The sequence below is a fragment of the Nematostella vectensis genome, chromosome 1, assembly GCF_932526225.1.
Source record: "Nematostella vectensis chromosome 1, jaNemVect1.1, whole genome shotgun sequence".
Taxonomy (NCBI): domain Eukaryota; kingdom Metazoa; phylum Cnidaria; class Anthozoa; order Actiniaria; family Edwardsiidae; genus Nematostella; species Nematostella vectensis.
The window spans coordinates 3,091,294-3,107,621 of NC_064034.1; the positions used below are offsets into that span (position 1 = coordinate 3,091,294).

General features: G+C 37.2%; 1 protein-coding gene across 1 annotated transcript; it reads right to left on the reverse strand.

Moving 5' to 3' along the window:
• Positions 1-58: 58 nt before the first annotated feature.
• LOC5504823 (intraflagellar transport protein 74 homolog) lies at positions 59-15,258 on the reverse strand. The gene is made up of 29 exons (XM_048724812.1): positions 15,103-15,258; positions 11,966-12,032; positions 11,617-11,637; positions 11,403-11,447; positions 11,099-11,176; positions 9,928-9,976; positions 9,540-9,638; positions 9,237-9,297; positions 8,779-8,838; positions 8,390-8,451; positions 8,203-8,281; positions 8,062-8,121; positions 7,769-7,831; positions 7,296-7,329; positions 7,105-7,220; positions 5,055-5,095; positions 3,854-3,933; positions 3,551-3,604; positions 3,294-3,334; positions 3,163-3,219; positions 3,030-3,083; positions 2,409-2,475; positions 2,300-2,340; positions 2,088-2,150; positions 1,958-2,017; positions 1,398-1,452; positions 1,177-1,247; positions 1,027-1,087; positions 59-731 (listed from the first exon to the last, which is right to left on the reverse strand). The coding sequence occupies exons 2-29, from the start codon at positions 12,006-12,008 to the stop codon at positions 625-627; spliced, it is 1,722 nt and encodes a 573-aa protein (XP_048580769.1). The 5' UTR covers positions 12,009-12,032; positions 15,103-15,258; the 3' UTR covers positions 59-624.
• Positions 15,259-16,328: the final 1,070 nt, after the last annotated feature.

Sequence of the window (16,328 nt, forward strand, 5' to 3'; positions counted from 1 at the left end):
TAGTGTACATACTGTTTCATTCCAATATATATATATATATGTATATTACACTCTTGAGTAGCAGTGTTAGCATGGTTTATTAATTACATAAGATGTCACCAAAACATTCTCAAAAAGAAATATTCAATTTTTCTACTTTTGGGAACATTAACTGCTAGGTTGACAATGTTATGAAGGTTATTTTAACATTTGACAATTGCTCCAACATAAACTGCTACAAGCCCAAGGATTTTGTCAGGCAATCAAGTAAGCCTGTATGCGTGGTTTTTGTTGTAATTTTCAGCCCTGGTGGAGGTGCTTTAATACTCATGACTGACGTGTGAGGTACATCTTTTAGTACCACAAAAAAATCAATGCTAATGAGATGTACATTTAGCAAACTAAATCCACTCTAATCACTGTGAGATTCAACGCATCCTACAATAAAAAGGCATAAAAAGTCCATGGACAATAGTATTTTCCAAAGTGGTATATAGACTATTAAATATTAAAACTAAGCCAAAAAAACAATGTCACACATGTGGGCTGCCAAAAGTCATTCATGCCTTTCCCTTATAGAAAACTGAGAAACTGTAGCAAACTTTTAGTCTATCTACAAACAAGTTATGCACAGGGATAATCATATCATTTTCCCAAGCTCTTAATGATCAGCTTGTTGAGTTCTTCCACCTGGGCTGTCACGTCCTGCTTCAAGGGACGATAGTCACTTTCCATGCTCTTAGAGGCAATGACTGAGTTGGTAGTTAAGGCTAAATTCCAAAAATCTTACAATCATAGCCGCCAGTTAACCTGCATAACAGTTGTCACAGGATTCACCCACATAAAAGAATAAACTGATTCTTATCACAGCTGTTAGTTTTAAATTCTTAAAACATCACCTGTTTTGCTCTGTACTTTATACTTGATTTATTATTGTGATTATTGTATTGTTGTCTGCTGACTGCAACTATAATTTAGAAGTCGGTTCTACAAGAGTTGCAATTAAACTAATCGTTCTATCTGTAACTATCAGGGTAACAAGGATACAGTCTTTCATGACAAAGTTGTTCTGTTCGTGGTGCTGCCACTTCCTCTCAAGGTTTCCAAGCTGATGGTGAGAAGTCGAATCATAAAGAAAAGGAAAACGGACTTCTCTCTGATAAAACTATACGGGTGAAGTATAAGTGTGACGGTTACCTGTGAATGAGTCTCGTTTTCTGTCAGCTTGCTTTTCGTGGCATCATACAGGGAAGATAGCCTCTGTACATCTGGAAAAAGAGTATTGGTTGAAGCATAATCATATATAGAATTAAAAAAATTGCAGCAGGGCTTAGGGTTCTGTCATATCAAGTCTTGTTGTGTCTGATTGGTTAGGCAAACTAGCATTATTTAATTACTTGATTACTTTAAGTACTTACGGTTCCGCAAGTTATCCTTTCTGGATGACAAGACAACTTTCTCATCTTGCAAACGCTGAAAAACAAAAATATATTCAAAGTGTTTCAGCGGTAACTTTTTGAGAAGGCTAACCAATAAGCATATGCGAGGATCACACATTTGGTTGACACAAAGTAGGAGGATTCCATGGTGGTCTGATTTGTACTGAGAAATTTCCTTGCCAAGCTTTTTGGCTAGCGCTTATATAGAATGAACTATGTCATAGGCGCTACACATTTAAAATCCTTTTACGTGTTGAGAATGGCCCCTCGTGGAACTAGAGAAACAAGCTTCTAGTAAGCCCACATACGTTCAAAAAGTCAAAGTTCAGGGCTGAAAAACAGAAAAAGGTACTCAACGCCTCTCGACCAGGAATAAAACAGAGATGAGTGGCCCATTAGAGTTCAGTTCCTTCAACATGAAGAAACTTGATACCTGCAGTACACTGTACTTAACACTCGAGGGATGCAAATCAAACCCTGAGAAGTATTGAGATTGACACACTCAATATTGACTTCGTTAAATAATTTCATCTTCTAACCTTTTTCTTTTCAAGAGACTGTTCACGTAAAGTGTCCAAATCATCATAAATCTCCAGCTCCTGAAGAAAACAAGAATTGCAAAAAATTGATAATGGCTTCATACCACGTTATCAGTAGGTAAATTAGTACCTTCTCCATCTGAGTTATCTTCTCCTTGAGGCTGTCAAGCTCTGTGGTGATCTTGCTCTCAAGCTAAAAATAACATATTTTGGATATGATTTCTAGGGAAACTTATCTTTTTTTAAAACTATTGCTCTAAGACAATTAAAAGGTTCTTTCACCATCAAGTACACTTGATGGTGAAAGAAAGTAAAGCCGTATCTTAAGCCTGTGTTTCTCACCTGTGCAACTTTCTCCAGATCCATCTGTAGTCGCGTGTGCTCTGTAGGAAAAGAAGCCATCAATAGAAATACCTTTAAAAAGTCCGTCATTATAACAGAAGACGATTACCTGCTCCTAGTGAGGCTGCAGTAGACTGGGATTTCTGCATCTCATTCTCCTTAAACGAGAGATCCTCCTACAGGCCAAAAAGAGGTCATCATTGGGTAGTGACAGCTATAGGTGCTTCAGACAGTATTGTCAGTTACAGCGCAACCCAAGCTACACAAACTACTACATGTTGACAATTTTTAGAAGGAAGCCAATAGAAATATTAGAAACGTGTTATCTGATTGTCACCAACTTTACTAACCAACCAATATGGAAAAATGTATCTTATTAAAAAAATTTTCTTGAACACCATGGTAGCGCTCATCACACTATAAAATAGGAGGCTGTGACAAAAACATTGTAAAGGAACTACACTCTTAGGAAACTTCATTATATGGACAGTTCTCAAACTCCTGATGAAAGGACACTATATGAGGACACTATTGCAGCTTTAGAAGGACACCCTGTAAGGGGTTTTGTGGGTTTCAAAAGTTTCGTCATTGGTTTCACTGGGATAAAAAGGAAACTTTGTGTCACCTGTTTTAAAAGGAATAGACCCCACCCACCCCCAAACCCTGCATGAGAGCATGCTTGTCAATTAATTGTCTATATCTGTCTATAAATTGCTCATAAAAGCCATACCTGCATTTGTTTGAGTTCATTTGCTGTTGGTAAATGCTTGGTTCGAACCATGCCCTAAAACAAAGAACATGTTATAAGAAATATATATATAAATAAAAGGGATTTACATATGCACTGCAACATGAGTATTTACCCTGCTCATGCGCTCAAGAAGCGACACAACAGCTGCTTCCAGGTCCTTCTTTCTTGCCTGAGAATAACAACCAACAAAACATGACATCTCTGGAATTCTAATTCTTGCATAAAGGGGTTCTTCAAGATTACCTCCTCAGTTGCTTTATTCTCTTCAAATGTATCAAGAAATTCTGTAAAGGAATACAAGTGGAAGAGTTAATAATGTGCCAGTAGAAATGAATTGCAAGCAAAAGAATAAATGGCACATTTAATAAAATGTTGTTTGTCTGACAGCCTAAGTCAGACAGGATTAGGTCAAAGAACACGAATTTGTATTGAAAGCATTTCCACAACAGGAATTTTAATCAAAAGAAAAAGTGTGTGTTATCATGCAGCAACAGTACCACCTTGCATGGTCTCTTCCCTTTTCTTGAGTTCCTTGTATTTCAGGTTCCTCTCTCCTGCAAACAGAAAGAATTCATTAACCACAGATCATGATCTGTTGGACCCCAGCGATCCCTTTGTGCTTTCCTGGCCGCCCCGCGAATGCCAGGAAACTATGATTTCCTGATACGATCTCCAGGGGCATGGTGTGCATGTGGAATTGCAGTCCGCATGGCGTGGAGAGACATTGTTATACTGGCTTCTGGTTGAGGCCGAAGGATGATAATGATGATTGAAATGGTGAGTAAGAAGGGATTTGACATTACCCTGGTGCTCTTCAAGATCCATGTCCAACTGTTGGATATCATTATTACATGCATCAATCTTTTCCCTTAGCTCGCTAATTCTGCAAAATCGTGGAATAAATTTAACGAAAATTAACTATGGAATATACAATAGAGGTATATAGTCAAAAAAGCCTCAGCAGACATTCATACCTGCAAGAAACAAGAAATACAGTAAATCCTCATGTTTTTCTCTCTACAAATAATAAGCATGCTCGTTTTTTGTAAAAACCCAGATGGGTAGATATTTTAGGAACTAGAAATTATAGAAATCGAATAATCAGGGCTTCTGGAATTACGTGGAAAAAAAACTCAAAATTACGCGGGATTCTTTGCTAAATTACGCGGAAATTACGCGAGATTTTGCAATACATTTTTCTTTAAAAATCAAAATTTTGCGGTATTCTTTACTGAATTACGCGCAAAATTACACGAAATATCAACTACGCCCAAACTACATTTTGTTCCGAAGGAAAGCACGAAATAAGTTGAAAAAGGTTTATTCTTTTGCGCGAAAATATCGTAGGCGCGTTTTCATTGGCTCCTAGCCACCATCCAATTAGAAAAGGTATTTTATTATTAGTCCTAGGCCTTCGCGGTTTAGCAAAGAACGCCTAGTCATTTTATTTGTTTTCGAAATTCAGTTCGAAATATCGCACTCTTACGAAGAATATCTGTCGTTTTTTACGAGAAATAGAGAAAAAAAAACTAAAAGAACACATCAGCTGTGCACTTTTAAAAATGTTTTGTCTGTCAAAATTTAGCTAAATTACGCGGGATTACGCGGAAATTTGTGGATTACGCAGATTACGCGGAGAAAGTCAAATTACGCTCTTCCGCACAAGCCCGTAATTCCAGAAGCCCTGAATAATGGAACTGTTGTAATGATACTTTATCCCTATTGAGTGGCCTCAGTCCCCCTATTTGTTTTCTTTGAGTATGGGACTGTCCACTTTCAAAACCCTTTTATTAAAGGTTCGTTTGGACAATAAAATGCTGGCTCCGCTTTAGGCAGTGCCTAAATCTATACATTAGGGATTCAGTTCTGAGTAGATAGCAGGCTGCAGGCCAAGGTTAAGATTTCGTCACAATTTATTTCAATCTGTTCTAAACTTAAGAAGCTTTCCCACTCTCAAAACAAAACCCTCAAAACGCTTTGTGGTCTATTTAATTTCATCCTTACCGCCTGTCCATGCTTGCAATCTCTTGGTTATCTTCCTTCACCTAAGAAGACAGATTACAGTTCAAATCAATTGACACATATGACAAATACACCCACAAAAAATCATATGATCAGTTTGACTACAGATATCAAGGATGTAATGAGACATTGATTGACATATTTGATTCAATATTTTACTACTCCACATCTAAAATGGGTTGACATGCCTAAATTGATTCATCTAAGAAGTGCTTTCCATACTGAGTTTTCATAATCATCAGGGCTCCAACAGAGCTAAGGTTATGATTTCATGACTACCGTCACGAATATAGCGATTTCATGTTGGTGTCACTAATATAATGCTAGTGTGCTGTAGACACTGGTGTAGCTAGTAAAGCTAGCGAAGCTAGTGAAGCTAGCGAAGCTGGTGGAGCTAGTGAAGCTAGCGAAGCTGGTGGAGCTAGTGAAGCTAGTGAAGCAGGCGAAGCTAGTGAAGCTAGCGAAGCTGGTGGAGCTAGCGAAGCAGGCGAAGCTAGTGAAGCAGGCGAAGCTAGTGAAGCTGGCGAAGCTAGTAAAGCTAGCGAAGCTGGTGAAGCTAGTGAAGCTGGTGGAGCTAGTGAAGCAGGCGAAGCTAGTGAAGCTGGGGAAGCTAGTGAAGCTGGTGAAGCTAGTAAAGCTAGCGAAGCTGGTGAAGCTAGCGAAGCTGTTGAAGCTAGCGAAGCTAGTGAAGCTATAGCGAAGCTGGTGAAGCTAGGGAAGCTAGTGAAGCTGGTGAAGCTAGTGAAGCTGGTGAAACTAGCGAAGCTGGTGAAGCTAGTGAAGCTGGTGAAGCTGGTGAAGCTAGTGAAGCTAGAGAAGCTGGTGAAGCTGGTGAAGCTAGTGAAGCTAGCGAAACTGGTGAAGCTGGTGAAGCTACTGGTGAAGCTGGTGAAGCTAGTGAAGCTATTGAAGCTGGTGAAGCTAGCGAATCTGGTGAAGCTAGCGAAGCTGGTGAAGCTAGTGAAGCTATTGAAGCTGGTGAAGCTAGTAAAGCTGGTGGAACTAGTGAAGCTGTTGAAGCTAGCGAAGCTAGTGAAGCTATAGCGAAGCTGGTGAAGCTAGTGAAGCTGGTGAAGCTGGTGAAACTAGCGAAGCTGGTGAAGCTGGTGAAGCTAGTGAAGCTGGTGTAGCAGGCGAAGCTGTTGAAGGTAGTGAGGCTAGTAAAGCTGGTGAAGCTGGTGAAGCTGTTGAAGCTGGTGAAGCTAGTGAAGCTGGTGAAGCTATTGAAGCTGGTGAAGCTGGTGAAGCTAGTGAAGCTAGTGAAGCTGGTGAAGCTAGTTAAGCTGGTGAAGCTACTGGTGAAGCTGGTGAAGCTACTGGTGAAGCTGGTGAAGCTAGTGAAGCTAGTGAAGCTGGTGAAGCTAGTGAAGCTGGTGAAGCTGGTGAAGCTGGTGAAGCTAGTGAAGCTGGTGTAGCAGGCGAAGCTGTTGAAGGTAGTGAGGCTAGTAAAGCTGGTGAAGCTGGTGAAGCTGTTGAAGCTGGTGAAGCTAGTGAAGCTGGTGAAGCTGGTAAAGCTGGTGAAGCTAGTGAAGCTGGTGAAGCTAGTGAAGTTGGTGAAGCTAGCGAAGCTGGTGAAAATGGTGTAGCTAGTGAAGCTGGTGAAGATGGTGAAGCTAGTGAAGCTGGTGAAGATGGTGAAGCTAGTGAAGCTAGTGAAGCTGGTGAAGCTAGTGAAGCTAGTGAAGCTGGTGAAGCTAGTGAAGCTAGTGAAGCTGGTGAAGCTGGTGAAGCTGGTGAAGCTACTGGTGAAGCTGGCGAAGCTGGTGAAGCTGGTGAAGCTAGTGAAGCTGGTGTAGCAGATGAAGCTGGTGTAGCAGATGAAGCTGGTGAAGCTGGTGAAGCTAGTGAAGCTGGTGGAGCTAGTGAAGCTGGTGAAGCTGGTGAAGCTACTGGTGAAGCTGGCGAAGCTGGTGGAGCTACACCAACATGTAATCGCTATATTCGTGATGGTAATCATGGAATCATAACCAGAGCTAAATGTGTACAGTTCATACAAGAAAGTACAAATTAAGGGCATAAAATTACAAAATACCTGTTTAAGGAGTTTTTCCTTCTCCTCTGCAGGTGAGCTCTTATTTTCTTGCTCCATCTCTTCCAGCAGGCTGCGTTTCTTTTCCTCTAACTCATTCAGTTTCTCATAAAGACTCACTGTTTCAATCAACCACAAAGAACAGTAAACACATATGTACAGTAAATCCATTTAAAATCGACAAAATCACAAACCTGCTTCTTGTTTGACTGGAGATGTAGAGACTTCCTACAGGTACAAAAAAATCATTAGATCCTCCTCGCTTAAGAGGCTGTTAGTCACAGATCTCATCTTACCCTACTGGCAACGAAAAACTAGGATTGTCAAATAACTACCCTTTTCTCCTCAATACACCGATACACCTGTACCTATCACTGCACAACCCTTTCTCAGAAAACCATGGATATGCTCCAGGATCTTCATCATACAGTAGCTGCTCCCACATAAGGCAGGAGTCTCAAGATTTTCTCAAGCCTAATTATCTTGTATATATCTATACATTTACTGTATTCTCCCGCATTAGCTATCTGGCACTTCTGATATCACTGCATTTTCTCAAGAGTTTTCCTAATGCAGGGTTGACAGCTATACTTAATAGTGAAGAAGTTTGGACCATAAATGTTCGCTAGATTCAGCTTAGCACTTTTATCAAATAAAATCTACCCACATCCTCAAGCATCACTATCTTTGTGTTGAGTGCATCCACATCTTGTTGCTTTTGTTCAAGCTCCTGAAATACAGTTAACAATAATTCAGAATAAGGCAAAGAAACAGAGGGGGATAATTTCTTCTGCATTCCAAACTGCACAGTCATTACATGCGTATAAATACAAAAAGCCCAAATAATAGTCGTGTTTGTGAAGAAGAATAAATAAAATACACCAAAAACTGGTATTCGACTCTGCTAAATTTTCGCTTTAATAAGACTTCTTCAGGGCTGACTCTACCCTGAACACTTACTGTTTGTTGCGCTTTGCTGACATTTTTCAGTTTGGCATACTTGGATTTTTGATCTGGAGGCTAGAAAATGTAATTTAAGAAAAATGTTATTAATGTCTACCATCCTCATTATAACAATGTTGTCACTAAGTTGAATCATACCATGTCTTCCACAAGACTCTCTGCCATGCGGTGCTCTTGGTCTAGCTCAACATCCAGTTGCTGAATCTGTCTTTCTTTCCTGAAGTAAATAGAGTGGTTTATTGTTATTTCTAATATTATTTTTTATTGTGTTTCTACCAGAAGCCTTATTTCTACCAGATGTCTTATTTTACTCCAGGATACTTACTCCTGTTTTCTCATGAAGATCTCATCTATGGATTTTTGTTCCCTTTCATTTTGAATTTTTAGCTGTAAAAGGTAGACATGTAAAAAGTATGAGATAATGATACTACTAGGTAAAACTCTGCTTTCAGTAAAGCCCTGACTGGTTGAAAGAGGTGTTGGTGATAGAGTCCACATGCATGTTTGATGTCATTGTGCACAATGTATAATAAAATCACTTTTGTTGTTGCCTGTCGTCTACTATCCATGGATGATGTCACAGCATGTGATGCAAGCAATAACACAACTCACTTGACTCTGTTTTATTGCACATTTTTTGGTCTTAACATACTAGTGATGTCATTTATGTCCATCTGGGATTACTAGAGGGCAGTTTCAGTTAATTATACCCACAGCATTGAAATCTTGGACGATATCATCCATCTCTGTGTCTGTGTTCAGTTTATCAACCAGCTGAAAATATAAATATATAAATATAGGAAGCACACAATTAGTCTGTATAATGGAGAATAACTTTCAATCTGTGTGAGGTCAGTTGGCGACAGAATTTTAAGGAGTACTATAATTGCAACATTTAATAACCCAACATTTTCAAAGTTAAACACATAGTATACAATGTGTCCTCGATGTAAAATCATATCTTTTAACACTCCTTTTATCACATAACAAAATCAAACACATTTTAGAAGGAAGCTAATGAATGCATTTTATATAAATCAAACATTTTTAAAATAAAAAACAGAAGGCAATGTGTACAGCATGTACAGAACATCTAATGCTATAAAGGCCTTTCTAAGGTCTTAATCTACAGTGGGTAAGTTCTTAAAATGATGTGTTGCCTGAAAGCATACCGTGTTGTAGTCAGCCAGCTGCCCTTGTAGGTCCTTGATTTCTGAAGCCAGACTTTCAGCCCTGTAAGTGAATAATGAAAGTACAAGAACTGAACTTTTATCAACTAATTGCAAAATTTGAGATAAAATTTGTACAGGTTAAGATAATGGGACAAAAAAATCTTCAAACTTCATACAAAACCTTGATGCAATGTAAGTTTGAAAGCCAATTGCATATTGTTGCAAGTTGACAATAAAAACATCTTATTTTCTAATTCTCATAATAGTTTCAACTCAAAGAACAAGGAGTAAGTTTGCTCTCACTTTTTCTCATATGTCAAATAGGTAGAGTTCTCTTGGTTGAACTGGTCCATTTCTTTCTGTAGTTTCCCTACTTCAGCATTCAATTCTACCATCTTGGCTCTATAACAAACCATATACAATCAGTAAGCCAGCCCCATAAACAATATCTTATTCTGATTAGTTTGCATGTCCAGGACCCCAATGAGCTGAAATTTAGAAATTTAGCTGCTATAAATTTCTTCTAAATTTCAGTCCATTTGGGTGCTGGGCTCTCTTTTGCTAATCAGAGCATATGTTTTACTAGCATAGCTGTGGTTGTAGTTCTTGTTTGTACATTAGACTCACCTGAGTTGGCCCATGTAGCAGAGTACTATGTTTTACTAGGCATGGTTGATGTTATCACACTCACCTGAGTTGGCCCATGTAGTACGACTTATCCTGGACTTGTCTCTGGGGACCTGCCAAGGGATGGAGTATGTGAGCCTTTCTATATGGCTTAAATTTGAAACAAGAAGAGAGTGGCATCTTGGCAAATTAATGACTGGTCAAGTTCCAACCTTCAGTTTTGACACAAAAAACGAGAAACAACGAAGCGAATATATGAATTTAGACATGACGTAAGAACCCAGAACATTTGAACTTCAAAGACATGGAGAAAGAGGATACAATTTCTTACAATGGCCATCAGTTTCTTATATTCCGGACTGATTTTCTTTTTTCAAAACACAAATAACGTGAGGCCTTAATGCACATACCCAGATTTTGGCTTTTTTTATTTTTTCCTTGATCATTCTTGCGCTATGTATAAGCTCAGGGGTGAAAAGCTCAAATTTCAATGACACTTTACAAAAAGTCGCATCATTTAAAAAAAAGTTGCATTTGATATTTTGTTTGATATTAATCATTTGGTACTTTTTCCACCATGAAATGGGCTTATTGGAAATGTCATGTCATGTTTTTCTGTCATGTAATGAATTTAATCAAGCCTTAGGTTAAACTGAGTTAAGAAGAAGCCTGACACTATTTAGGGTGCATTAGCATTCAATGAATTCCTACAGCAAAGGGATTCCACTATTACATTTATGCGGTCCACAATTTTCAATTAAAAAAGCATAATATCCTTTTTCTTTCTCTTATTTCTCTCTCTTTTTTTTCAAGGACTTAACATTTTACAATTTGACAACCAGGGCCCAGCTGATATCAGCAATGGGGTCATCCTGGAGAGTCACTGGCAAAATACATAAACAAAAATAATTTAACATTACAACAGTAATTCTAATTTGATCCCAAAGCCAGTATATGGTACTAGGATAATCAGGACAGGTGAGTCCTGTCTAGTATCTTTTGGTGTTATTAACATTTTGCCAGGGATTTTGGGGGGTTGTTGTTGTTGGTATTTTTTTTCTGACCCCTAAAAAATATGACGAGCATCCAGTCGACATGGGAAAATCATGAAACACAGTCTCACAGTTTGTCTAGTAATAAGCACATGGATGACCTAGTAATTCTAAATAACTGATTTCTCCTCATTACATAATGTTCTCATTACTTTTTATATCTCAGCCCAGAGACTTCCTCACCTCTTGAAGCTGTCTTGGGAGCCATTAAACCCTGGCGGGTCATTGGTCGGTCTGCTACTTTGATCTGTGCATTGAGAGCTGAAATAAAAGTCATTTTGCATTTTGCACATTAAATTCATGAAACAATAGCATCATCCATCTGCACTCACGGGAAAAAGCACAAGCTTAAAAAATATTGGAAATTTGAATATAATTTGGCATAGTAGAAGATAAAAATTATTGGTGAGAGTTTGCACAACATTGAAAATTGAAAACATGAAAAAAAAAATGCTGAATTATGGTGAACATTCCTGTCAGTTTATACCTCCTGCTAACGCTTCTCCACCCCTTGAGCCTGGACGGGCAGTTCCTGAACAGACAAGAAATTATATAAAATATTAGTTTATATGAGATCAGCAAGTATTTTTAACAGCAAATATTCAGTGCAAAATAGAGAATGAACATGAGAAATAAACTATTCAATATTTAGTTCAAGAAAAGAGAAAGAACATGAGAAATAAACTATGCAATTCTTTCACCTGTCGGAACTCGGCCAATAGCTGAGAAATCCAGTCAAGGACAAAACCACACAGGGATTTATCAAGTTATAAAGCATAAAAAACTGTGACCTTTACATTTGTATTTTTGCAAGATTCAGTGAAGTCAATGATAAATGATAAATAAAAATACACATGAGTTGTCACAAAGACTTGCTCATGACTTAATTTGCTATGCATTTGATAACTATTTTATATTTTTTAACTATTTTATATTTGTATAGCCTGAATCCCTTGGCTTTTTTTTCACTGTTTTTGCTTGACATACTGTAATAAGGTTCATGTCAAGATGGCATTATATGCTGAGTAATATGCAGCTGCAAGAGGATACCGCTAGGGGGAGGTCTTCCCCTTGCTCCTGTCCCTGGCCTCATTCTTCTTGGTGCCCAATAAACCTGCTGTAAAAAAATAATAATTCATAAAATTTACAAACTCACTGTTCATAATTAATTATGAACTTGATACAAATTTTATCAACTCACAGTAAAAATATGTTTAAATATATTCAATTTTTAGTCAATTTACTAGGAAAAGGACACAAAAATATTACATATAAAAACACATAGAGTACTAGTTAATAACAACATTTTATTGTTGGTAAGATGTTAGAGGCTTGAAAATTTCATTATGGGTACATATACATATGGTAGACATTGACCTCAAATAAAAACACCTGTTTCCAAAAACTTTGTCAGAGCAAACCACTTATGTTGATTCTGCAAACGGTAGTTCTAAAAGGCCTAAAGAGTGGCCTCATTATATTTTACAAATGCAATGAATATCAATAAATCAGAAGATAATCCATTATAAATTCAATCATTTTATGACTATGATTTGCTATTAATCGCCATTTACACTGTTTGACACGACCCAAAGCTATGCCTTGGGTGCTGATAGTGTTTTGATTAAGCCGATGTAATCAGATGTAGCTGATAATTATGGAAGTTTAAAAAGTCAGAATTTCATCTAAAAATAATCAATGATCAAGAAATGAATATGATTTTACAGCTTTTGAAAAAAAACAGAATAGCAGCTATCAAGGAAAACAACAGTGATAAATGATCTTTTAGTTTGCAGAAAGAAATCAATGTTTTAACATAGTCTGGGAAAATAACTGGTGTAAAAACAGACACAAGTCTTTATCCAGATGTAATATTCTAGGTGCAGAGCTTGGAGATTATGTATTCTCTGTTTAGTCTTTGCTGAAAAAGTTAAAGCAAAAAAAATACTTTAAGGGGAAACTGCTGGCAATCTTTTAAAAATAGCTAAATAACAACAAGGTTGAAAAAATTCACAGGAAATAAAAAAAATATTATTCTACAAAAAAAACACAGAAAGTCTATGTTCACATAGCTAAAAGCTAGCTAATAGAAAATTCGAGTTAACATAGTAAAGTGAAATATAGTCTTTGTTGAGCAGAAAGTCCATGCTTGCATAAGGGAAAGCTCATAATTGCTTCAAGGTAATTCCCTTGAAATAGTTCTACCACCCAGAATTTTTTAAATGGCATAAACAATATTGAAGTTATGGGCTTTCAAAAACTGTAACAAAAATGGGGGTACCAACCTCCTTATTACAACAGAGGGGCGTAGAGTTGATGTGTTTTTACTGATCGTGCGAGAAAAATCTCAACTCTTAGTTTTCAAAAAGAGTGCCTATAGTCTGCCTAAAGCTCTGTTCAGCTGCCAAAATCCGATCTCCTCAACAATAACCCGTATAAATATATACTTGGCGGGAACATCATAAGGATGCATGCTCTGACTGGTTCGCTATCTCAAAATAATGGGCAGTATTCACTGCTAAAACTCGGAGTAATGAGTCAATTTGTGAAATTACCAAAAAGAACTTGCCTTTTGTGCTTCACATTAAAACAGCATTTTTGCTAAAATTGATCTAAGATTCATTGTCTTTACTGAAAATCGGCTTCAAACTTCCTGTGTTTCTGACAATTCCCCGAAGAAATGATTTAGCAACCCGCATTACAATTTCAAATTTGCTGAAATTTTTTTTTGATAAACAAAAGCAGCATATCTTTTCTATATGAAGGCAAACAACGTGTTACTCAAAGTTTAGGCCTGCATAATGTATGTATCCACAATATAGAGAAACATTTTAGTGAATCTACCTTATAGTCTGTGGAGGATTAAAACTCAAAGCAAAAAAAAACATTTCTACGATTAAATTTGTGAAACGGGACTAAATAAGTCTACAAAATAATGTCTTCATTGGAGTTTCTGTATTGTGTGGTGGTTGAAAGCAGCATTCTGTGGAAAAACAGAATGGATTTGTTGTCCTTAATCTTCAGAGCGAACAAAATCTTAAAAAAGATATGAACATCAATAAAACTGTCAGAAGTGATACCTCTCTTCGCGACCACTAAGGTAAACAAAGTTGGAAATTCATAAAATGATTACAGTAAAATGTGTCTTGTTCAGTGTTCAGTCCCCATCAAGTATGCGCTAAAATAATTATTCTCCTCAGGCTCAGCGAATAGAGGTAGATAGTTCCCTCGACGCTTTGCATCTCAGGGACTATCCACCATTATTCAATTCGCCTTCAGTGTATGATTGATAAGTAACTAACGTTCAAAACAAATCACATTTTAGGAGGTCGCACTAAAAGACACTGTTCATACGGTAAATAGCACCATTCATACGGTAAATAGCACCATTTTGCAATTTTTTTATGGCTTTTTAGAGAAAATAAAAAAACTTCTACATCCAACTTTTTTTCTTATTTCAGTATATCATTTTTCTGTAAAATATTTAACTATTTGAACAAATAAAAAATGGGGGTAACTAACTTTGTTTTTCGATTTAAGCGATTTAAGTAAAAAACGTGCGCCTTTTGCTTTGTTTTCTTATACAACTGTGTTGTGTGCATGCACTTTATAGCGGAAAATTAGAGCAAATGCGCCACTATGTACAGAAGGGGTGCGCAGTGCAATTCAAGGGAATTACATTAATGGAAAGTTCATGTTGGTGAACAGTATTTACTTTTTTGGAATTCATGAATATCTCTGCATGAAGGGCTGTTTTTCCATCAAAACATAAAATTAGTCAGGCTAGCACATTTTTTTCTCTGCAGTGTTTCTCTCAAAATGTTACAATGGTGAAACATCTCTCTCTCTCTCTCACTCTCTCTTTATGTAGTGTAAGTAATGTAAGTTAAGTACTGTACGCTTGTACGCTTACGGGGTAGGGGATCAAAACCTCTCTTATTGGTAGGTAATAAGAAATTGAACAATATCCATCAAAAAGTCACATATCATCTTCCATTAAATATATTACCAAAAATATAGCTTCGAACACACTTCACATCACATAATTTCGCGCTTTTTTAGGACAACGTTTATCCTGGTCACCGTTTCTAAGGGAGGAGATCGAGCCAAAATATACTCAACATTTTCGATTACAACCTCGTTACTTCTAGATATATAAAGTTTTGTTTTGCCATAAAGGTACTTACGTTTCCTTAGAAGATTTATATGAGTTACTCTTCAGAATTCATGCGTTGCCTCTCGAAATAAAACGAATTTTTGTGGTGGAATTATTCGGAGTCTGACATCGAGAGCAACCTAAACAAGCCGTGTTGGTGCATTATGGGTAACACCGCAGGCTCGTGCCACAGGTATCCTGAGTAGTGAGCGAAATTTTATAGAATTTGATATTAAAGTACTGTCAAAGTGGTGAAGGATGTCTTTCTTTTATGTGAGGAAGAGTAAACCTAATAGACAAACAGATTGACCTTTTGAAATATCCAAGTTGTCTTTTAAGATTAAAATCTTGCAACACTTGCACGCAAGCGGACGTAGTTGCTTATTCGACTGCTGTTTTTACTTAGTGGCTTAGTATTTGAATGACTGGCATTGCACGTTGGTTAACATAAAAATGATAAGAATACTAACAGAAGATAGATAAAAATAGCCTCAAGATTGTAGCATTTCCACAAGTACGTACACAATTATGAAATGGGGGGGGGGAGTGTAAAAGTGATAGGGAAGCTCGTCGGGGAATTTGAAAAATACCACAAATACCCCTAAAAATACCTGCACTACCAAAAATTGTTACCCTAAAAAATACCACTGAAGCCCTAAAAATACCATTTCTAAGAGAATAGCCTATTTTTATGGTTTAGACCCCTAAAAAATACGACGAGCTTCCCTATCAGGTCGACATGAAAAGAATCCCCCCTCCCGGGCACACAGCGTTGTTTCACGTCCATTTTCGATACTCTGCAACTCTCGTTGGCAATTTCTGGCTGTTTAAACAAATATGTTTGAGGCCCAGTATTTTTAATCACATTTTTTTTTCAAGAGAAATTAACATCGTGGTAAAAATCATCTTGCCTTACACATTTGAAAAATTCAAATTATTTAGAAATAATAATTTAAAGAACCTTTTTTAACTTTGATATGTAACTTCTTGTTATTTGTAAAGGCGAGAATTTTTAATTTGCGGTCTTATTAAATTGGCGAAGCAAAGCAAATACTGTGTTGAGGTCTGATGAACAAGCCCTCAGGACTTTATTAGAAGGGTATATCTTAATATATTATTATCTTAGTATATCTTGAATGCGCTTACAACAAGACAACACTGAACTGAGGTTAGTGGTTTAAGTTAAAGACATACTTATGAATTGCGAATATAGCCGCCCTTTTTATCATAAATATTATTCTTGCATCAACACTGAAG

Coding starts and splice junctions, on each gene's coding strand:
- LOC5504823 (XM_048724812.1), bottom strand. CDS start 12,008: ATGAGGCCAGGGACAGGAGCAAGGGGAAGACCTCCCCCTAGCG. Junction 9,298..9,539: donor TATTTGACATATGAGAAAAA/GTGAGAGCAAAC, acceptor ATTCACTTACAG/GGCTGAAAGTCTGGCTTCAG. Junction 8,839..9,236: donor AGCTGGCTGACTACAACACG/GTATGCTTTCAG, acceptor TTATATTTTCAG/CTGGTTGATAAACTGAACAC.